General features: G+C 35.0%; 1 protein-coding gene across 1 annotated transcript in view; it reads right to left on the minus strand.

The window, feature by feature from the left end:
- The window catches only part of GRM8 (glutamate metabotropic receptor 8), a 497,152-nt gene that overhangs the window by 202,878 nt on the left and 270,317 nt on the right, over positions 1 to 23,957 (minus strand). Inside the window, exon 5 of the mRNA XM_032221399.1 lies at positions 22,788 to 22,925. Coding sequence (XP_032077290.1) covers positions 22,788 to 22,925 — 138 coding nt within the window. The remainder of the gene's footprint in view (positions 1 to 22,787; positions 22,926 to 23,957) is intronic.

Consider the following 23,957-nt stretch of genomic DNA (forward strand, 5'->3'; position numbering starts at 1 on the left):
GTTCCTGCTTTTTTTCCCAGGGCTAAGAAAGAATGACTGTTTTCCATGCCTAAACATTTGCAATCTCCCAATGTCTAGTCTAGTACTTTTAACCACTAGGGCAAAATGGTTCTCATATCATCAAGATTTTACAAAATTAAAATAGTTTCACCAGCAGGTGAGTCTCAAGGTAAAGGTCTCTTGTAGGAATGCATAATAGTAAAAAAATACAAGTTATCAAAAACCTGAAAGATTCCATCTCATTTCTATTTCTCTAATGGAAAATGAACTTTGGGGGAAGAAAATGTACATTGCTTACACATGTTCAGTATAACAGTGGGCAAAGTAAGCACTAAGTCACACTATGTTTTGTTGTGTTCAACAACAAACACACAAAAGAAAAGAACACTAGAAACTTGGTTAGTTAAAACCAAAAGTAACTGCAATTATGAAGTTCACGAGACATGTGAAAAATTGTATCAGCATATGATTTGATTGATATCATCTGACTTCATCATAGTATTTGTTGTATTTAGTGTGGTATAGAAAATTTCTTGGCAACTTCTACTTGCTTCTAGAGAAACACTACAACAATTAGAAATTAGACTCAGAGGTTATATCAATGCAATTCATTCTTTTAACTTTGCTTGTAGACTATACAACATTAAAACATCTTTAAGGTTAGAGGCTTCCCTTTTAAGTGCTCCAGTAGTTTTCTGGCATTGCTGTATACAATCTGCATGTAATTGCTCACCACAAATCACTTACAAATTGATTCAATTAGAATTGCAGAACAGTTGACAATAAACTAGACCAGATTGCTGTTTAGTTAGGATCCTAAAATTATTTGGACTGATGTTCTTTAAGTAGGCAGAACTCAAAATCCTATAATACATACATTTTGATGAGCTATCAAAATAATACGTTACTATTTTGGAAGCTAGGATTACCCTGGCCAATTCTCTCCCCCCACCAAAAAAAAAAAAGCCTAGGTTAAATATACAAGGGATTTGGTGGTGGTGTTTGTTCCCTCAAAGTTTAGCAGACAAATTTGCAGCCCTAAAATTCATTCTACTTTGCTGTATCAGATTCTATTTTTGATCACTCATTTACATTTTCTCAGCTGCTTTTTGCTGATAAATAAACCAAAGGCTAAGCATGAATCCTTCTCTGAAGATTTCTACCCCACACGCACACCATTTTGAACCAATTAAAATACTTAGGGTGTTTATAAACAGTCCTAAAAAAATTAAATAAGATTTTTAAAATACACCTTTTCTTCCTTATTTAAATCAGAGCAAAAAAAGCAGTAAACCATGTATTACACTTAGAGTAAAACACTAGAGTAAAAAATTAGATCTGCAGTTTCAAATAAAATTTAAGATTAGCCAATGGATTTTTCAGGGGAAAGTAATACACTTTTGAATCATAAAGTATTATAATTTTTATCCAAATGCAAAACTAATGGAAGTGAATCTCACTTATTTTAGCCACAGATAAATACAGAAACTCTAAAAAGCAAAAGTTTTCAGTCTCATATACAACATATTCTTCTTTAGATCCATGTTGAATAATAAATTTGGGTATGTGCATGAGATTGGGGGAAAAAATCTATATTCTATGCTTATACATTATTAGACTATTCTATAACAATGTGTTTTTCAGATGCTTATTAGTAGTAGTACATGCCATATGATGAGTTTTTGATCATAAGGGAAAAAATCCAACTATTTTTGAAGGAAAAAAACTATTAGATCAGGAGGAAGCAACATGATATCCTTGAGTATCATTATAACAGCAGGTAGCATTCTGTCCCACTTAGCTTTAATTGAATATTACTTTAATGTTTTAAAAAATAATTAAAAAGCTGACATCCTATAAAGCAAAGCATCAGTCTTAACCATATTATTATTTTCAATATCTCTAAACTTACTTTATACTTTTCATATTCATATTTATTTAAGTATATACTTTTCTTCAGAAATAACAATGTTAACTTGTTACAACCCAATACTTTATTTGTAAATATACTCATTTATACTAATCCATCATCTTCATTTGGTATCACCAAATCCTTTCTGCCACTTATGAAAAATCTAGGGATAGTAACTGGACTAGAGCCTCCTTATATAATTCCAATATCAAAGAGATTTTGGAAACACCCAAAAGTCTTTTCCATTGCTTCTTTCAGCTACACACTATTGAGTTAATGCAGCAAAGTGATATGCCTCATAGAGATAACATGTATCCCTTCTCAGCCTCTCAATAAGATGATTTAATGTCACCTCTACAGCATGAAGGCATATTCAGTTGACCACAGATAGATCTAATGGCTGTTATGGAAAGTTCTGGGAGCCAAAGTCCACACTTCTAGTGATTGGAAAGGCTGACCTAAAGTAATCCAAAGGCTTGTTACTTAATCTATCCACTGTACCAAGTTTAAACGAGATTAAAAAAGGGGTCGTGTCATTTCAAAATAGAGCCAATGAACTATTATAAAATTCAATTCAAATTATAAATGAAAACAGCTTCTTGGGAAAAGATTTTACTAAGGAATCTAGTATTTTATGCCTTATTATTTCCAAGCAGGTCAGTTGAATCTGCATGCAAAAGATCTGCCATTCTATCAACAATTACTCACAAAAATGAAATCCATTCATATCAATGGCTAATTTTAATATTTTTCCAACTGTTCCACTTAAGATTCCACACAGGGAGTATTTGTGTTCAGGGGCTCAGGGGCAATCAGAATATTTGAATATATTTTGGTCTGCTATAAATGTTTTGGAGACATTTGTAGTATTTCACCAAGTCCTTTTTAGTAAAATTCCCATGTTCCCCAGATTAATTTTGGGCATGACTCGTAGTTCATGACATGTAGCTTGGAAGTACTTAGACTTTAGTACATTTTCCATTTTGCAGAATGAGACAAGTGACACCAAGGATATGTCAGTATAATTGGTACTTCAGTCATCCTGCCAGTCATAGTCATAATTCTCTGATCCCTTTTATGTTGCTGCCTATTTTCTTGTGTTCTGCATCATTGTTTGGGCTTTTTAGCTTTGGTGGAGTTATTGGCCTTGGCTGTCATAAAAATGTTACAAAACCTTTGGATAAAAAATATTAAAACTCAAAATGTTTACAGAATGCATGAAATTAAACATTCAAGTTAAATGTTTAATGGCTAGTTACATTGAGCATACAAATCCAGAAGATATAGAGTTGAAGGCCAAACTCTGCCAACTTACATGGGGGTCACAGAAGACCACACAACCTTGAAATTGATTAGTGCTTTGAAAAGCCCTCCCACGGTCCTTCTTCTGTTCTTGTCTTAACTGCCTCCTTTTAGTGAAATAAAAGATTTTTATATTGTTTTTATGTTCCAGAGTTGTATGAGCAGGATAAAATAAATAATATAAGGGGTATATATTGTAGCTCACAGTGGTGTGGTGGAGGTGAATCAGGAGGCTGTGAGCTCGAGCCTAGGTAGAGGAAGGTATTTCTCTCTCTGGGCACAAAGAGAATCTATCTGCTGAACAAGCTCTGCATTGGTGACAGGAAATGCATCCAGCCAGTAAACACTCCGCTCAATTCAGTTACCTAGACTCCACCCCACAAAGGATTAAGGGGTCATTAAAAGAAGATGATGACATTGTAGCTCAGGGTTGAAATGGGTGGTCCTTGTGCTCTCAGAGAGCACCAAAGACACCTCATAGAAATAAATAAGTAAATACCTGTCTGTTGGTGCAATCAGCAGTTAGTCCTTTAGATACATTTAAATTTTAAACTTCTAGTTTAAGAAAATTGCACTATAACACTAAATGCTTCACTTATAAATTAGAAATTACTTAGAAACCAGAAATATAACTATTATTCAAACGAAAACAAATCAGTAATCATTTGAAATAATAATTAATTTATTATCATTATTAACTCATAAGGTCACATTATGTCACTATAAGTGAAACACACTCAGCACTTCCTAGAGAAGGAAACACAGATGGTTTACATTTCTACAAAGTGAGTGTCCTGTTCATCGCCATTAAAACTTCCAATTCACTTATTTCTTAGGGGAAAAGATATAATAGCTATAAATTTGTGGTATAGATTTGATAAGGACAGGAGGAAATGTATAATGATACAATAAAAAAAAGTATCATGGAGTTTATAAAGTAGGTAATTTAAGCTAAACAGTTTATTAATAATCACACTAAATGGCTATATCAGGAAGATAGTGAAGGAATGTCTTTCCTTCACTACCTGCATTAGAGACTCAGCCTTTCTAATGCAAAATTCCCTTTGCTACACCACTTGAACACAAGTTCCCACTACTAGAGGGCATCTAATTAGTTTCAGCCTCACACTTTTCCCAACAAAGATTTATATCAAAAAGCAAAACCCATTAAAAGTTTTTGCTAATTTGATTTTGATTTTTTGTTTGGTAAGATTGTTTGGGACTTCTTATCATATTTCATTTCACATTTTCAATCAAAAATAGACAATCCTAATTAAACAATCTAAGGATAAAGGATACAATCTTCTTTATCAATGTTGTTAATTACTGAACTAAGACTTGCTTAAATTACAATGGACCATTTGAAATGGACTGTTTCAAAAGCTCTTTCAGGTCCTTAATCTGAATAGCCCTGTCCACTGATTGATTTTCCATCATGTTACAAGGAAAGAGATGCTTCAGATGACCAGCTTTTTTTTTTTAGAAAGACAACAGGCCCAAGTTCTTATAGGGTTTATGTGAGAAATATTATGACAAGGACATTTATGACAGATACATTTTAAATTTAATTTCAAGTCTTTAATACTTCCTCTTTGAGTTTGGTTTCACAAAGATCAATAAAGCCTGAGCACAGGAAACTAATGTGTCAGATAAATATTTTAGCACAGTGTACAGAAAGTAAATAACTGCATCAAAATCCATGTTCTTGGAAATATACAATCAGACTGAAACAGTAAAGAATATCATCACTGAATAAATGTTCTATACTTTAAAGTTACAGTAGGACCTTTCCCAGCACAATTCTGCTCTGATTACACTGAGTTACTTTGTGGTGACCTTCAGCTATGGCAAACAGTGTAAAAATTATTCCTGGCAAAATAAACATGACAATGTCTTTCCTGATATTGTGCAACTCCTTTTAAATACCACATTGAAATATTGTTTCTGAAGTAAAATCCCTAATGACAAATTGACATGTTGTGTGTTCATTTCTGTACTCTCAGTAACCACATAGATTTTTTTCTGTTCTTAACCTAATTGTTCAGATATTTTAACAATGTATTCAATACAACTGGCTCTATCTACCTTGTTCTGGTTATCTTCACCTTCTCTTTACTTCCACCTTTTCCAGCTTCCTCAGTCAGCAAGTTCATCACATAATGTATTTAATTTACATGGTCATTTGTGACTCTAGTCAGAATTCTGCATTGATTTGTTTAGTGATCCATTTGTTTGCTTTCTGTCCATGTTATTCTCAGGAGTCTGAAGAATGAACATGAAATTCCAAAAGTGTCAATATTCTTTCTATCCTAATTCTTCAGTCTAACTTCCATTTCCATCAGCGGTGGGTAGCAGGCGGTACGCCCCGGTGCAGGTGTACTGGAGCCTGTCCGGAGCACTGGGTACCGTTCTGGTATGGTGCTCTGGAGGGCCCACCCACCTGCCCGAGCTCCTTACCTGTCCTTTAAGCCTTTGGCGCTTCTGCGCCCGTGCATGGCACATACGGTCCCTGCGCGATGCTCCGCCGAGCAGCTGGAGCTTTGCGGAGGCTTGTGGAGGCATCGCAGGCAGGTATGACATATGCATCTTGCGTGTGTGCATGTGCATGCAGCGCATGTCCATGTGAGCAACGCTGGGCCCATTCCAACCGTACCGGTTGGAACGGGATCCAGAACCCACCACTGATTTCCATAGACTGTTAGAGGGAATGATTCTAATCTTTGTAAGTCTAGGCACATCACAGCATCTGAACATTGCAATCAAAAACAATAGCGATACTGCACCCTCTCCAATTAGTTTGAACAAGAGACGTGAACTCAGAAAAGAATAAAGAAAGAAAATAGTAAACATACACTTTAATCTCTTTCTCTATAGTTCCCTTTTTTATTAAGAGACAAACAAATTGAGATAAAATGAGAAGATGGGAGTTATCTCTGTCCTGCAGTTAAAGGAACTAAAAAGGAGGAGGCAGCAGTGGCAATGAAACCACACTTTGGTAATGTTGCTAATAAAATTGCATAAATGCCATCACCAGCAGTTTAATCTGATTTAAAGGAGTCTTTATCTTTCATCTTACATATGTATTTTGCTGAGCATGGTCACCTTTATTTCTTCTGTGAAAATAAAACTGGGTGCACAAGTTAAGTTTTGAATTCTCATCACAATGACCGCAAATTCTCCATTAGTACAATTCCTATTTATACAGAAAGATTGCCTTTAATCAATTGCACAACTTCTCATTTGCAACTTTATATTTTATAAGCACTGCATGTCTCCCCCTGGGCTTATGACTTAAAAACTTACTCTCATTCTCTCTAGGGCAAAGAGTAGATTATGTCATTTCCAGATGCGATTGCTTTTATGTTCTTCATTAACCTTCAATGACTTAAAGAAAAAGTGAGGGGAAAACCAAAACAAACAACTCAAAATGAATCTGGGTCCATTGCTGTACCTTTTGAAAGATGCTGATATTTTGCAGTTTTATGTACACTGAGTTGCCACTTCTTCCTTTCTTGTAAATATCCTGATAAAGCAGTGATAATGTCACATAGGGGTCCTTGGTATTATCTAAGCTTGGTTATTTTCTTGCAGACAATTCATTACTCAAACTAATATTAACATAGTAAAGGGTAGGGCTTCCTCTCAGTTTATATTTTGGGGCTGCTGAGTCTTTTGGTTTACTTAGGATGTTTTGAAAGGCTTTAGTTGGTTTGTGTTCCACGTGGTTGAAGACTACTGAGCAGCAGAAGACAAAATAGGAGTCATCTACAACATGCAGTATAATGACTGCAACAGCTACTAGATAGGACAAACAAGCAGAAGACTAGCAGAATGCATCCATGAACACCAACTACCATACTAATCATAAAACATGATGGACATTCTTTAATTTCACAACAGATTCAACCATCGTCTCAATTGAGAAAGTGTAACCATTCTAGACTGAACCAAATCCAAAAACACTAGAAACCTAGCACTCTGACAAATTAGCCATCAATAGATATGTAGACATAAATAATATCTACATATTATGTAAAAGAGACAGGCCAAACAGAGAATAAAAATACCAAAACACCTTCCCATTAGGAATCAGCACCCAGATGAGTGTAGATTAACACCAAGATTAACATCCGACCAACAATCAAAAAATTAACAATCAAGGAAAATGCCAAACAAACTAACAGTAAATAGCCCAACCAAAGAACTTCCAAGACCACTCTCACCAATATTGACAGGGCAAGCCACTAGAATATAAACTGAGAGCAAACCCATTCCCTACTAGCAGTCCAAAGTCAAGGTATAAGGTGGCAATGATACATATAACGGCTACTTCTCCCAATGTCCTAGTTACTTATCTCCAAAGCACAGCTATGTTACACAAAGTGTCAACCAAATCAGGTTGAACCTTGAACTTCAACCTGGTAGATTTCATTGAATAATTTCCCTCAATATCCATCTTCTATTATTTAAATAATTATTTTACTGAATGCTATAAATATGAATATGTTGTTAGCACTTTGTAATTACTTTGTCTTCTGTAAAAAAACAGAATTGACAAATTGGTACATACAATAAAGAAAATGTCCAAACTGATTATATTGGGTTCTATTTTTATGCTGTACTATGCTATGTCATGTCATGTCTGTATTATTTATTATATTATTTTAGTGTAGCCAACTATACATTCCAGTGCAAATTGATGATAGTTAAATTCATTAAATTCAACTATAGCAGAGCAAGCTGGGCAAAACAAATTGAATGAATTGAATAGGGCCTCAAACATTAGTAATATTTCAGCCATTCATATTTGTAAGAATGTTATTCACATGAATAAACTAGAGGAAATGGATGACAGGAAAGTTGCTTAGTTTGAAAATACTTGGTGCCATAAACTAAGCTGCAACTGTGTATTCCAATCCTTTTTTTTTTTCAAATATTTGAGAACAGGGTAAGAAGTTAAAGTGGGAACAAAACAAAAAAAGCTCTGTTGCACAAAATGCATTTGCTTTTTCTGAATTTGTTACAAAATGATATGGTTCATTCACATTTAAATATCTAATAAGATATTTTCACAAGCCATCTATCCAGTAACTTAATAAGTGTTTCAGATAAAATATCCAGTGTTAGGCAGTTTCTAACTACTTTCATCTTAAAGGGGAAAGGGGAGTGCAAAATTCATTAGAGTGGCAAAATTTCAGATCATTACTAATTGAAACATGGGAGATACCTTGCAACCTGTGTACAGTTCTGCTACTTAAAAGTACTGGCATAAGAAAAGCTTTGACCCAATTAATATTGACAGATAGACTCCAGTGTCCTGAAAGAAGCACATAACAGCCAACTTGGTTTACTGAGGGCTCACCCATTGATTTTTGTCCATCTGTGTCTGGGTAAAAACTGGAAAAACTCAAGCAAAAATCTTTGACCTCAATATTCAAAGAGATAGATAGAACTGAAAATGCATGCCTCTATTATAATTAATTTTCACACCTTCCTTTTTTCAATCTTTTTATCATTTACTTGCCCATTACCTTAGGGAGCCGTTATACTGGAACATTTGGATGCTTTTCCAACAATGGTACTGTTGGGAATACTTAATGACATTCCTTACCAAGAGCATTTAGTATCTACTCAAATTCCAAATATACATGCATCTGAAATGTTGTAGTTATTATAATTGAAAAGTAATCTTTTCTCTTATTATAAACTATAGAGATAGCTCTCACATGGTAAGTACATGGTACCTTCTAAACTACTAGAGCTATTTATATAAGATAGGTGGCAGGACAATTAAGTCTATTATGAGCTGGGTTGAAAATTGCACACATCATAGTGTCATGGGATATTGAGTCTATTATAGGGTTCAAGCTTCCATACTGAACTCTTTAAGATTTTTATTAGTGACTCGGATAGATTCAGTCAAATCCTCTGTTAACACAAAATTAGGCATGGTATCTAATGCCTTCAAAGGATTAAATAAAATTAAAATTAGCTTGATAGGTTTGAAAAATAAACTGAGGGACACAATGAAATGTAACATATACAAATGAAAAATTCCTCACTTGGAATATACTGAATACAAATGTTACAAGAATAAGCTTGGAAACAATAACTATGAGAAAAATTTTGGAACAGCAGCTGATTGAAAAAGATTCAAGTGTCATTTTAGGTTGCATCAATTGAAGCATAGTTTCCAAACTAATGGAGGCATTCTCTTACAGTTTTTTCCCCGCATTTGTCAAATTTCAATTTGACAGTTGTATCTCATTCTGGTCATTATGTCATAAGAAGGATTCAGTGTAATCAGGGACAGGTGAAGAGCAAAAAAAAGATGAATAAAGACAAGAGACAATGATTTTGTGCATTTTGTGTTAATTAGCATGGCTGAAGGGAACTATTAGCCCTCCTGAGATATTTGAAAGGATGTCACATGAATAAGACCTGTTCATGGAATTACTGTATAGGAAGGCCGAGTCTAATTAGGGGGAAAAAATCTTAACAGTAAAAGCAGTTTGACAGCAGAATCAATTATGCAAAGAGGTAGTGAGTTCCTTTCCCTAAATGCTTTTTTAAGCAGAGGCAGGAGAGCCATCTGTTAGTGATGCTTTAATTTTGATTACTCACTGGGCAGGGGGTTGGACTTGATCACCTAAATGACCCTTTCTAACTCTATGGCTCTTCACATCTAACCATAGGGTTGATGTTCCTTCCAGGAAAAGGGCATTTCTATTCCATGTTTGCTACTCTTCTCCAGCAGGGTTTAGGATTCCCCTGTAAATATTATAAAGTATCTTTTTTTAAAAAAATACATTTATCTGGCTTAGTTCAGCAGAAGTTGATTCTGATAACTCTTTTTTTGTAATTCTGAATATTTTTTAAACAACGAGCAAATTTGTTTCTACTCTGAATTTTGCAATCAGAGGTACTTTGAGACATTGTGGAAGACAATGATGCGACACACCTTCCATTATTTCTGTTCAATGCTATTCCCTTTTTCCACAACCCTTGATTTCAGAATAGTCACTTTACTTTATTCCAAACTTTGAAGAAGTAGCAATAACACCTATATACTACTTCCCAGTGTTTTTACAGCCCTCTCTAAGGGGTCTTCAGAGTCAGCATATTGCCCCAACAATCTGGGTCCTTGTTTTACCCACCTCAGAAGGATGGAAGGCTGAGTCAACCTTGAGCTTGGTGACATTCAATCTGCCAATTGAAGGCAGGCGGCAGTCAGCAGAAGTTGCACCACCATTTGAAGAGGTAGAAGACAATTTTGAAAAAAAAACCTGAAATACTGCCCAGTCCATTGAAGTTAGAATCAATACCAATGTAATTAATATGTCTGTCATATTATTTATATTATTATTTTTATGACAAATATTTCAATAATTTATTCTGTAGCTTGAACATTATTTTTATCACGAAAGTCTTAATAGAAGGGTAAATAAATATACTTTATGAGAAGTACTGTCAGAAAAATATAGTATTCCACATTTTATTTTTCCCCTAAGATTCCAGCCAAGCCCTTTTATAGTAGAGGGCATGACATCAGTCATTTCTTCTAGTTTTCTTTCTCTTCTGGCCGATATTCAGCATTCATTATTTGTTGAGATTTTGCTCAGACAACATTTTCAGGTTCTCTATCCTACTTTCTGCAATTATTACCTTTTCCTTTTTAAAGTTCATGTACAGTGTACACCAGTTATTTTCAGTCTGTCGGCTGATTCTATTTTTCCCCACCTAACTCAGGGTTTGCTTCTTGCTTCTCATTGAGGTATCTTTCAAGGTTCTTTTTTTCTTATCATATTTTATTTTTGTAAATCTTAGAATTACTCCAGGTAAGAACATGCAAATGAGTGCAACCTATTCTATATTTTAAGGAAATTATCCCTTATCTTTAATGTTGTATTGAGTCACATTAAAAGGTTTGTTTATTAAATAAAAGTTAAATTTCTTTCCCTTTTTAACATGGTTAACTTGTGTTGTTGTCCTGATACCGATATGGGCCACCACTTTCAGTGATATTGGTTTTAAAAGAAGTAATGGTTTCTTGAAACGGAGAGAGGAGGAAGAAGGAAGGAAGGCAGGCAGGCTTAAGGAATTTGTTGGAACATGGATCCAACATACACACACGGATAGATAGATAGATAGATAGATAGATAGATAGATGGATGGATGGATGGATGGATGGATGGATGGATGGATGGATGGATGGATGGATGGATGGATAGGTGGATAGGAGAATAGGTGGGGAGATGGAGAGATGGAGAGATGGAGATAGATAGAGATAGAGATAGAGATAGAGATAGAGATAGAGATAGAGATAGAGATAGAGATAGAGATAGAGATAGAGATAGAGATAGAGATAGAGATAGAGATAGAGATAGAGATAGAGATAGAGATAGAGATAGGTGGGTGGGTGGGTGGATGGATGGATGGATGGATGGACGGACGGACAGACAGACAGACAGACAGACGGTAGAAATATTTAATCAATATTTGTGTAGATAGCCAATATTTATCTACTCAGATTAATAGCTTAGTGGTTTTTGCATCATTTCATTTACCCAAACTAAGCTTGCTATTTAGAGTAGATCTTTCTTTTCCATTTCATTTTTACTTGACACCAGTCAGACTCCTGTTGCTAGAACTTGATCATAGGCAAAAAAACAACAACAAAGCAACAAATGATTACTTATATCTCATATATGATATGATCATTTCACTATCAAGTTTCACAATCATTTCTACAGGTTTATGAGAAATATCCTTGCATGTAAATCATCCATGCAAAATGGATTTTTATTTATCTTTTTTTAGGTATAACATAATTTAAACCAAAGTTTATTTGAACCTCCAAATATATTCCTACCAAACTACAAATCGTATTACAGATAGCTGTAGTTTATTAAGGTCAAATAAAATGATCTGCCATGAAATTTAAATCACCATTCTAGAGTGTTGTTTTTGTCACATTTTTGCTGCAAATCAGCTTATTTGAGGGACACACTGGTACTTTGCAGATAATGTACAAATTAATAAGGTTACATAAAGTAGAAAACTGCTGAGATATATTTTTAATATTATTGTGTAACGTAATCTATATTTTAAGTGCAATGTGAACAAAGTTAGCTTTCTTGTTAGCAATAAAACAAAATTGAAATGATAAAGCTACATTTTTCTAGGGCACACAGTATTATTCATAAGCCTGGCTATATAGAACATGGGCTTTTTCCCCCCAGAACATTGGATGGCAGTTAATTCCTTTTATTCATAAGTAGTCAGTAATGCTATTGAAACCAAGTTTGTTTTAATAGGTTGTTTCAACATAGAAAATGTCCTAGTGTGATTTGTGGAAAAAGAATGGCAGACTGAAGACAAATTCCAGGCAGATCTTTAGTGAGCACTGGGAGATGAAGAAATAATTCTCTTCCTCAAAACCATGGTTGGCACTTTTGAAAGACATTAAATTTGCATACTTTCTTTTATAATCACTTTTGGAAATTGCTTGTTCACTATTTTTCAACTTTCAGAAATCAGAGTGGTTAATGCCTATGGACCATACTGTTATTATCCACTTTTAATGTAAATACTTTTAATTATATTTTAATGTTAGTATTTTTAATATAGTGTAAAGACAAATGTATATTGCTAGACTTTGACCGTAATAAAGATCTTACTTACTTACTTAACCACCTGACTATGTGGTTTCTTCCCCAAACCCAAGTAATGTTAACCTTAGACTGTCTACTGTCGACCTCACCCCATTCCTGAGAGGTTTGTAAGAAGCGTGCAACGCTTGTGCTTACCGTCCCTGTCCTAAGGTTTATTTTTATTCATATCCATTTCATGTATCCAAAATCATGTTTGTATGTGTGTGTGTGTGTGTTTGTGTCTCTGTGTGTGTGTGTGTATGTGTATGTATGTATGTATGTATGTATGTGTGTATATATATATATGTGTGTGTGTGTGTGTGTGTGTGTGTGTTTATTGTGCTGATAAATAAATAAAGGGAGACTATATATATATACACACACACACACATACATACATAGACATACATATACATACATACATACATGTATATATATATATACACACACACACATACATACATAGAAATACATAGACATACATACATACATACATACATACATACATACACATATACATATGTACATATATATATATACACATATATATATACACATACACACACACACAGAGAGAGAGAGAGACACATACACACACACACACACACACACACACACACATACATACTGTATATGTTGTCCAATACATGCTTGACAAAATAAATAAATAAATAAAAATAAACAAGTTTGAAAGTACTGGGTGAATTTGCCTTCAATTCTTAATGAAAGAATGTTTCACTATAATCTTAAAAACTTTTGTTAGCAATTAAAGAAAAAAAAAGCAAAAGGTTGATTAAAACTTTGATTTTGGAAAAATATAAGTGAACTACAAGTCCAGATAAATTTGAAATAAGATTTTGGAATTAATTGTAAAAAAATATTTCCCATGGGAAAATAAATTTGTTTTGAATCTTTAAAAAATATGATAACTTAAAGGTTGAACACAGAGGAAACTAAACTAAACTAAACTTTTAATTAAAGGAAAAGAAAGGGTAGATTTGCCTAACAGTTACAGAATGGTGCAAAATATTATACGATTGGAAATATTGATTAATAATAATAAGCTTCTATGAATATCCTATGTCTGAAAGATATTATTGAAGAGGAACAGATTATACCTCACAAGACCAAGACTGAGTTGAAAACAGACTTACAAAAGACAAGCCATTAGAATGACACACAGAGATGATACACTTTTAAAAAGTGTAATTTTAATCATTAAAGGGGACATACAATCTACCAAGAGAGGGTATTGGGTAATTTTAGTCTTTCTATTTTTTCTTTTAGTTTTTACTAATCTTTATAGTATAATCTTTAATAACATTACTTTAAAAAATATATCCAAGGGTACTTAATTATCACCCATCTCCAATCAGACTTTATGTACAGATGTGGATACAGAGAGGAGGAGGGATGAGGGAGGGAGGGAAGAGAGGGAGAATTTACTATGACATTCACATTTCTAATACACAAATCCTTTGTGCTAGAATCATATTTGGGTAAGTATGAGTTTTCTCTTCTATGAGTTTGATTGCTTCCTGTATATTTCTATAGCCACCACTATCAAATTACAATACAGAAAGAAATCAACTGTATATCCTAATTTCCAATTCACCATTAGTGAGCTGAAACAATGGAAGAAAATATCCTCTCAGATAAAATATTCTCTCAGATACATTTTCAGAAAGCAATAAGCAGGTGGTTAGGTTTTCATTCCTCTTCTCCAAATTATTAATAGAGTTGGTCTGCGCACATTTGAAACCTGTAGTGCTGAACAATAGTGAAGGATTAGAACATGGTGTGTAATCTATTGTAGACATCGACACAAATGTCAGAAAGCAATTTAAGGGTTCAACAGTCTGTTCTCCACCAGATACCACACAACAACTGAGTGGGTAGAGTTAGTTTGACTATGTACTGTACTGCCTGATTTGTTTACAGCTAAATCAACTTCCCAAGGGGATTAGTTGACCGAGATAAATGTTCTTTTATGCTATTTTCATGTCACTCTAAACCTTTACCAACCCAGTTTGATATATTATAATCACAGGGTCATAGAAGTGCATGGTCTCTTTCATTTAGCTTTCATTGTGTCAATAAACCTCCTTTTGGGATATGGCAACTAACATGAAAACCTGGTCAGTTCAATATGTCATCTATGGCTTGTTGTTGAACAATGAACAATATATTGTCTGCACAATCTGAAAAGCAAGAACTCTTGCAAAGATCTGTATTGCTCACCTGCAGAGTGCATGTATTGCAGTAAATAGTTCTTAGTTCAGTTGTAGACTCTCTTCAGTAAAGCCTTTATCTAAGCACTGGACAATATTAGCCAGTATAGATAACATGAAAATAGACAGACTAAAGCAATTCCTATTTAATCAAACAACAGATACAGGTTTAGCAGAAAACTCAAAAATTCATTCCTGGGGAAATGCATCCTGTTTTTTATAACGTAGTCCATAGATATGTTTGATAGGCTTTGAGCCATAGCTTCTGTCTCAGCAAGTGTACTATTTTTAAATTGAGAAGATAAACAGTTTTCCTAATACACATGAAGTGGTGCATGAGTCATAAGATGGGAGGGGGGAGACAGAGGATGGGTGGGTGGGAGGGTGGGAGGGAGGCAGTAAACCATTTGCTGACAAAAATGCTTAGATTCTTTTTGGTGCATACAAATAGAACCAAAACAGCAGCATTTTATTTTTCTGTATTTTCTTTCAAGAAGGAACTTTAAACCTGTGTTTCATGTTGGGATACAGTCTTTCTAGTCAAGAAAAGAAAGAAATCACAGTAAGGATAACAGTAAAGAAAGAAAAATATATTCTGAATGCAATCAGACATTTAGTGGCATTAGAATAGATTTGGTCCTCTGGTCTTTTTATAAAAAAATAATGTATGCATTTGTGTTTTCAAAATTTTAGTTCTCTTTCAGTAGTCACACTTTTTTCTAAAACATTGAAATTGCATTGTTCAATTAAAGTATGCATTTAAAGGTATGTAGTTCAGGAGCACAAAAATGTATTATTCGTTTTAAAAAGGGAACATACAAATGCGATACTTTATGGGAAATAACTTGCAAGAGATGCGTCCATTACTCAAATTGTGTTTTAAAACAGTGTCAGGAAAAAATTCACACAAAAATGAAGAAATTTGATACAAAAGTACAAGTTTAGGTAGAAATGGGACAAATTAATTTTAAAGACAGAAAATTGAGAAAGTCGGTGCAACAAGAATGGACATTTTTGCATATTCCTAATTCAGATAGCATATCCATGACCTCTGCTCCAGGTTTATCAGAAAATAGAATTAGTGTTGTGGAACTGGCAGCAGATTCGGACAGGTAGGAGGTTGAGGAGAAACATGGGCCAGTCCTGGAGTCTGTGGAAGCCTCTGATAAGGGCTCTGTGTCGGAGGCAAAGAGGGAGCCAGAGCATTATGCCAGTTATCAGCTGCCTTTGGAGTCAGACATCAGTGAGGCAGGTAAACATCTGGAGCTTATTCCCTGTGTGTGCATTCACAGAGTTGCCAGACAAAGGGAACAGCTGAGGAACAAGGGTCAACTTGGGAGTAAGGCCACAGGTGGATGATGAATGGCCCCTCCCATAGGGAATAAAAGAGGAGTGAAAGGGGAGGGGCGTTTGCAGGAGACAATTAGTTCATTCATGCAAGAATTGTGGTGTGTGAAAGATATTGACCTGGCCACTCTCTAAGCCTGATAAATGTTGGTAATTGTGAACTATCTTGAAAGATTGTGGGCCGGGACTTTGCTGGAGAGCAATTCACTGTAAATTAAATAAAAGGGGTTTATCGGGACGAGGACTCAGCTTTGTGCTGCTGGGAAAGCCTAGGTCAAAGCAATTAGAATGAATGGCAAACAAATGTTTATTTACACAGCATCTATTATGTTCTTTGTCTAGGAAATCAATCCTGATATAAAGAGATGGAGACTCAGAAACAGCCTCAAAAAACTCCTGGCTATCCTAGTACTTTTTTTAAAAAGACTTAAGTCTCCTTTCTAATACTCTCATAACACAAATCTGCCTATTTGCTCCAACAAACTGTCAGACTTCTTTTTTAACAAAAACTGAACACATGGAAATTGAACAAATCAGCAGTAAATGGATATGTATCTTATTTTAATATTCCTACATTAGACATGATCTATCATGTAAAAGACAAGGGTAAATGTTATTCACCCATATAGTTTACTTTGAGAAGAAGCAGGTTGATTTAATGCTACATCAAATAATATAGGAACTGAATTTATCTACATAATGTTCTGAGCTAATAACAAAATATGAATCAAGGAAAGAAAACAAATGCAGTCCCTAAACTTGTTGTTATCTGATGTAACAAAAGCTGGGCAGTTAAAGAGAAAATATAAATATCATGTTAGTAGGAGAGTGTAAAACAGGGCTGTTGAACCCGCAGCCCATGGCCACGTCCGGTTTAGCAAAGGGGGGGAAAGTCCTGATACATAATGTGATACCGCTTTGATCATGCAAGTTTGACACCCCTGGTGACAATATTTGGGCAGAAGCTTCATCTAAAGCAAATTATGCATGTACCCAGATGTAAAAACATCCAGAAACTGCAGCTACCTCATTGCTTTGAGGAGGGGTGCTTTGCTTTTATCAAGATGAATCACTATTTCTCACATAATGTCAGAACCTGCTCTGTGCTGATAGATGTTGTTGAACCTATGTGATGGGGGAGATTAAGGAAACAAGAACTGCACAGATTTCAGTAAGATATATTTAATGGTAATCTTGGAAACACAGAATCTTGAAAACTCTAAGAATAATTTCTCATTCTGATTTCTGGTGAATAAATTAAGACTAAATATGTTTAAAATGCTTCTTTCCATATTTCCAACCGTATCACCTAAGATGAAGTTTACAAAATGCCATATTTTTCAGAGCATAGGATGTACCGGAGTATAAGACGCACCAAGATTTCAAAGAGGCAAATTTTTAAAAAGTTTACATTTTTCACAAAAACAGGCCCATTTTTGTCAAAAAAAAGGGCATGCATATCTTTTAGGAGGCTTGTAGTGTGCTCCTGGGGGGGGCTGGGGAGGCCAAAAATGAGCAAAAAAGGCCCATTTTTCACGAAAACAAGCCATTTTTTGTCAAAAAAGGGCATGCATAGCCTTTAGGAGGCTTATAAAGTGCTCCTGGGGGCTGGGGGGGGGCAAAATGGCCTCTTTTTCACTCATTTCTCCCTCCAGCCCCTGGAGTACTCTGGAAGCCTCCTAAAGGCTATGCATGGCTGTTTTTGCAAAGGTAGCAGGGTTTTGGGAGGCTAAATATGCTGTATTCGAACACTGAAGAGTGTTCGAAGACTTCAGCTAGTCCAGAATGCAGCTGCGCGAGCAATTGTGGGTGCACCTAGGTACACCCACATTACACTTATCCTCCGCGAGCTGCACTGGCTTCCCATTGATCTCCGGACAGGTTTCAAGGCGCTAGTCGTCACTTATAAAGCCCTACATGGTATCGGACCTGGCTACCTGAGAGACCGCCTCCTGCCAATCACGTCCCAAAGACCTATTAGATCGCACAGACTAGGCCTCCTCCGGATTCCATCTGCCGGCCAATGTCGGCTGGCGCCCTCCCGGGGGAGGGCCTTCTCTGTAGCTTCTCCGGCCCTATGGAACGATCTCCCCATTGAGATTCGGACCCTTACTACCCTTCCAGCCTTCCACAAAGTGACCAAGACCTGGCTGTTCCGGCAGGCCTGGGGCTGTTGAATTATCCAGCCCCATCCTAGGTTATGAATGTTGTTGAATTTTTAAGTGTTGTTTTTATTTTTATATTCCCCTTTCCCTTCTTATTTGTAAGCCGCCCTGAGTCTAGAAAGAGTGGGCGGCATACAAGTTAAATAAATAAATAAATAAATAAATAAATAAATAAATAAATAAATAAATAAATAAATAAGACACACCCAGATTTTCAGCCTCTTTTTTGAGGGAAAAAGATGTGTCTTATACTCCGAAAAATACGGTAAGCTTCCAACTGAGGTGCTTCTGTTTCTTAATTGTTTATGTCTATTCTGCTACCACTCCTTTCCCAGCTTTCTCACAATTTCTTGTGATAGTCTAGGAAAAGGGCCACTCTGCTGCTACTAATAATGCCTTCCCACAAGACAAAATATTTATCTAATATTAATTCATTTTAGCAGCATACTTTAGCTACATACTATCTTTGTGTACTCCTGCACAGGGTATATAGTTATGATGTTGGATGTCTACTATTCTAAACATTATTTTCAGGGATGAACATGAAAACTCTATACAGAGTGTTGAGTAAGAAGACTGAGACTGAAATTTTAGTCAGATTAAGTGTCCAATCCATTACTTTTATATTCAGGAAGTTCAAGATTTTCAGTCCAGGTCAATTGTATACATGGCACTTTGTATATTTAATCTGGAGGTTTTAATATCTTTATCATTTTAATATGTTTTAATATTTTAATTGTATGTATGTATCTCTGTGTGTGTGAATACATACATACACATACATACATACACACAGAGAGAGAGAGACACACACACAGAAAGAGAGACACATTAATTTAAGCCAATCTGAGTCATTTACTGAGATGGGTGGCTATAGAAATTATAGTATAGCCTTTATTGTCATTGTATAAAATAAATACAACGAAATTGGTTGATTTAAATGAATGAATTAATTAATTAATTAATTTTCTTAAAGATTCACACTGTCAAATTCTACAAGCGAAAGTTATCTAAAACCTAATGATCCCTTGAGATTGGGTCCATTGGACAGAAATAATGCATAGTGTTAAAAAGAGCTTAAAGGTAAGAACGTATTCAATTCTACAACAGACTGTCTTGCCCTTGGAAGTTTGTATTTATTTTTTTAAAAAGCTCCTAAGCAATCCAGAGATTGGTGGATTGTTGCTGATTGGAAAAGAACACCGATGCACTACTTAATGGTAGGTTAGATAATCTTCCTATACTGTAATTTTACTGGATTTATGTTATCTTAAACGTATTGAGATTTTAACACGTGAAAGCTGAAGACCCAGAAGACATGATTATCTTGAGATCAGTAAGAGACGAAAGCAGCAGCAAATCTAGGGCCCACAATGATTTACACTGTTTATCACAACAGTGTATTGATGGGATAATTACTGGGCACAGAATTGTCATCTTTATTTTATATTTAATAATTCTGAATTATAGAAGTGCTGTTTCCACACAAAACATTTGACTGCTGATTCCCACCAGGTCAACTAGAATTGCCCAACTACTTTACTAGTTTGTCAATCCTGATGTAATCCATTGTATTTACTTTTGGCTACTAAATAAATGTAACAGAAAAAATATTTACATCTCAAAATTTGACTACATCATGTTCTCCTATAGACAAGGCAATGTTTTCAGAATCACATTCTTTGTTGAGAGAAAATGACTGGCCCAAAGTCATCAACTTGGCTTCCTTGCCCAGACAGGGTTAGAACTCTGCCCAGTCCAAATCCAATGCTTATTTTTGTGACTTCAAATATATAAAGAATAAAAATATAATCCAAACAATGTAAGTTAAAATTCTATAAAATTGCTCCAGTGTATTCAAAAGTCGCAGTAAATATTTCTTTCTTATTAAACCTTAAACTTAATATCCAGGAGTAAAATAGAAACTATTTAAACATTGCAACCAAAAGGTTTCTAACCTTAAAATACATTTTTAAATTCATTATAAAGTACCATAAATGTCTTCCAAAGAAACAAATATTATGGCTTGTTCATGACCTGTGAAAATTAGCCAAATCTGAACTTGCTGTACATGGCTCATGAAATCTCTTCTCCCATCTCTATTTTTAACACTGCCGTCAGTGATTATAAGCATTTAAACCTGATTAGCATTGCTGAACAGTTAAAACAAAATGCTAACATAAGAAATATAAGCTACTCTTCTTATAGTAAAAAGGCATGCAAGACGTAGTAATCCTAATTAACATTTTAGATAAGATTTTGAGGAAAGCATTTCTATACCCTAACATTTAAACAGTAGCATAAAATAAGTCCATAGGACCACTATTAGATTAAAAATGCAACCATAATTTTAATGGAGTAAGGCTTACTTATACATCAATAAATCTTGTTCCCATTTACTATGCTTAAAAAGGTAAAGGTTCCCCTCGCACATATGTGCTATTCGTTCCTGACCATAGGGGACAGTGCTCATCTCCGTTCCAAAGCTGAACAGCCAGTGCTGTCTGAAGACGTCTCTGTGGTCATGTGGCCAGCATGACTAAAAGCCAAAGGCGCATGGAACACTATTACCTTCCCACTAATGCTATTACCTTCCCACTATTTTTTTCTACTTTGCATTTTTACATGCTTTTGAACTACTAGGTTGGCAGAAGCTGAGACAAGTAACGGGAACTCACTCTGTTATGTGACGCTAGGGATATGAACCGCTGAATTGCTGACCTTTCTGATTGACAAGCTCAGCTTCTTAGCCCTGAGCCACCGCATCCCTTTACTATGCTTAACATAATGCAGAAGCCGGTCATACAACATATCGATTAGCTGCAAGGAAATGAGGCTATTTGTAGGGTTCATCTTGAGATGATATGTCTATATATGTACACACACCTTTCATTAATAATGAATGAGGACATAGTTTGTATTTAGCCCTGTAATGATCTTTTCACTTGTATCTTTAGCCTACAACTATTTTAATTACTAAGGATTTGGTACAAAATACTGCATATTATTAAAACTATTGGATTATGGATTAACCATGTGCTTTCACAGCAATTTCATTGATTACATGCATACACTTGTATATTACCAAGAAAACTCTCAGTGAACCAATGAAAAATATCTTAAAGACTGGAGCCTTGACACACTTAAACCCAGTAACCCTATTAAATATAATTAAACCTAAATATGATTTTTTAAAGTATTATTCACTGTTGTTTCTTTTAATTCTACCAGCAGCAAAGTAAATGATAATAATATGCTTTTTCCACTATTGCTTTTTGATCATTGCAAAAGAGTATGTGAACTATACATGGAAATCATAGTCACTTCCCATTAACCTATTCTATATGGTTCATGACAAACAATATGGCTAACTTCAAGCAATAAATCAGGGCAGAGCCCTCTAGCCACATAAACTCATCAAATAAACTGATATAATGTAAATAATTAAGTCATCACCAATTGACTTTCAGCAATTATAAATTTCTTCCAACAATCTTATTAGCAATAGATCAATATAAAATCTTAACAAATACCTAAGAGCCTACTTGATTCAGGCTATGAGAATTGAAGGTTGAAGAACTTTTATCAGAATAAAATTCAAAAACAGTAAGTTTTCAAAAGTCTCCTTCAAGTCATGCTCAAGTTCTTGCACTTTTCTTGAAAACAGTAAGGATGTGATTTGCTACTCTTTTAGCAGCTTTTCCAGTAAAGGTTCCCCTCGCACATATGTGCTAGTTATTCCCGACTCTAGGGGGTGGTGCTTGTCTCTATTTCAAAGCCAAAGAGCCAACACTGTCCGAAGACGTCTCCGTGGTCATGTGGCCAGCAAGACTAAATGCTGAAGGTGCAAGGGACACTGTTACCTTCCACCAAAGTGGTCCCTATTTTTCTACTTGCATTTTTATATGCTTTCGAACTGCTAGGTTGGCAGAAGCTGGGACAAGTAATAGGAGCTCACTCCATTACACGGCACTAGGGACTCGAAACACTGAACTGCCGACCTTTCTGATCAACAAGCTCAACATCTTAGCCACCAAGCCACCACGTCCCCTCTTTTTTTCCAGCATTAATTCTTCAGCCAAGACAGTCAGACAACTGCCTGACAGATTAACAAAACCCACCCCACAAAAAAAAGAAAGAAAAGAAAATACCTTGAACAAAGTGCATGCTCAGTTACCTGTACATTTCTTTATGTTGCTATTCCTCTTTCCATGAGAGCCCAGCTTGCATCCAAAATTTTCTTCCCAAAATTCTGCAAACCACACATTCCTTCTGTTATTTGCTAGGGTTCGACTTCTAAAATATCTATCAAAACCTGAATTGAAAATACAGATATACATACATGAAGATCAGAACAGAATGCTCAATGTGACAAAGTATTTGGCCTTATATGATATGGCTCTTTCTGTATATAAACTTCCCTACTAGTGATTTGTAACATCTTACAGCATTACCCACTCAACACTAGAGCAATTTAAAGCCTGTCATTATTACTATTTCATTAATACAATGCAGAGTTTGGGAGACATCCTAAAAAAATAATGTGTCCAATTGCTGGAACAAAGGGCTGAAAAAAGTACCCTAAAATAGCATACTTTTATTCATTAAACATCGTGTTCCAGATATAAATTGAAACCAATAAGAGTAGGCGGTAAATAACTGGCATAATTCTTTGAAAAGCTTACCTTGTATTTGGTTTCCTATGTGTTTATTTAGGAAATGACTGGACATAGCTACTATACATCATCATAACTGTAATAAATTAATTCAGCAGTTCAGAGAGGTATTAAGGTATTTTTATGAGTTCTCTGTCTCAATATTTTTCGCAAAAGGCAGTTTTCATACTTTCCATTTCAGCTTTATCTTGCTTTTCTGTTACCTTTTGTTATATAATAAGTCTTAAAAAGTCTTATTCATTACTTAATGAAGCTGAACGTCTGAAAAATAATTATCTCAAGTATACATACAAGTTATAATTTTCGTGTTGCACAGTATTATCAACTCTGAGTGGTACCTGCTTACTCCCAAAAGACATCAAATTATAGAACCTTCTTTTCTTTTAATTAAACTGCCATGACTGATTCTGGAACTTTTTCTCTATATTTATTGTGTAATTTACCATAATTCTATATTGTAGCTCTTAGATCCAGTAAGCTGTATATGTAACTCTAGATATTTGTGACAGTGCCTACTGTATTATGGCAATGGGGAAAAAAACTGAACTGAAAATGGGCAGGACATGTAACTTCTTGATATAAAAATAATTAGCTGATATTAATAAATGAAAGCTACTGCGTATTTAATTAGATGGTAGTTTCTTCTACAAATCATACTACTAATTTAGTAT

Source organism: Thamnophis elegans, chromosome 7, assembly GCF_009769535.1.
Source record: "Thamnophis elegans isolate rThaEle1 chromosome 7, rThaEle1.pri, whole genome shotgun sequence".
Taxonomy (NCBI): Eukaryota; Metazoa; Chordata; class Lepidosauria; order Squamata; family Colubridae; genus Thamnophis; species Thamnophis elegans.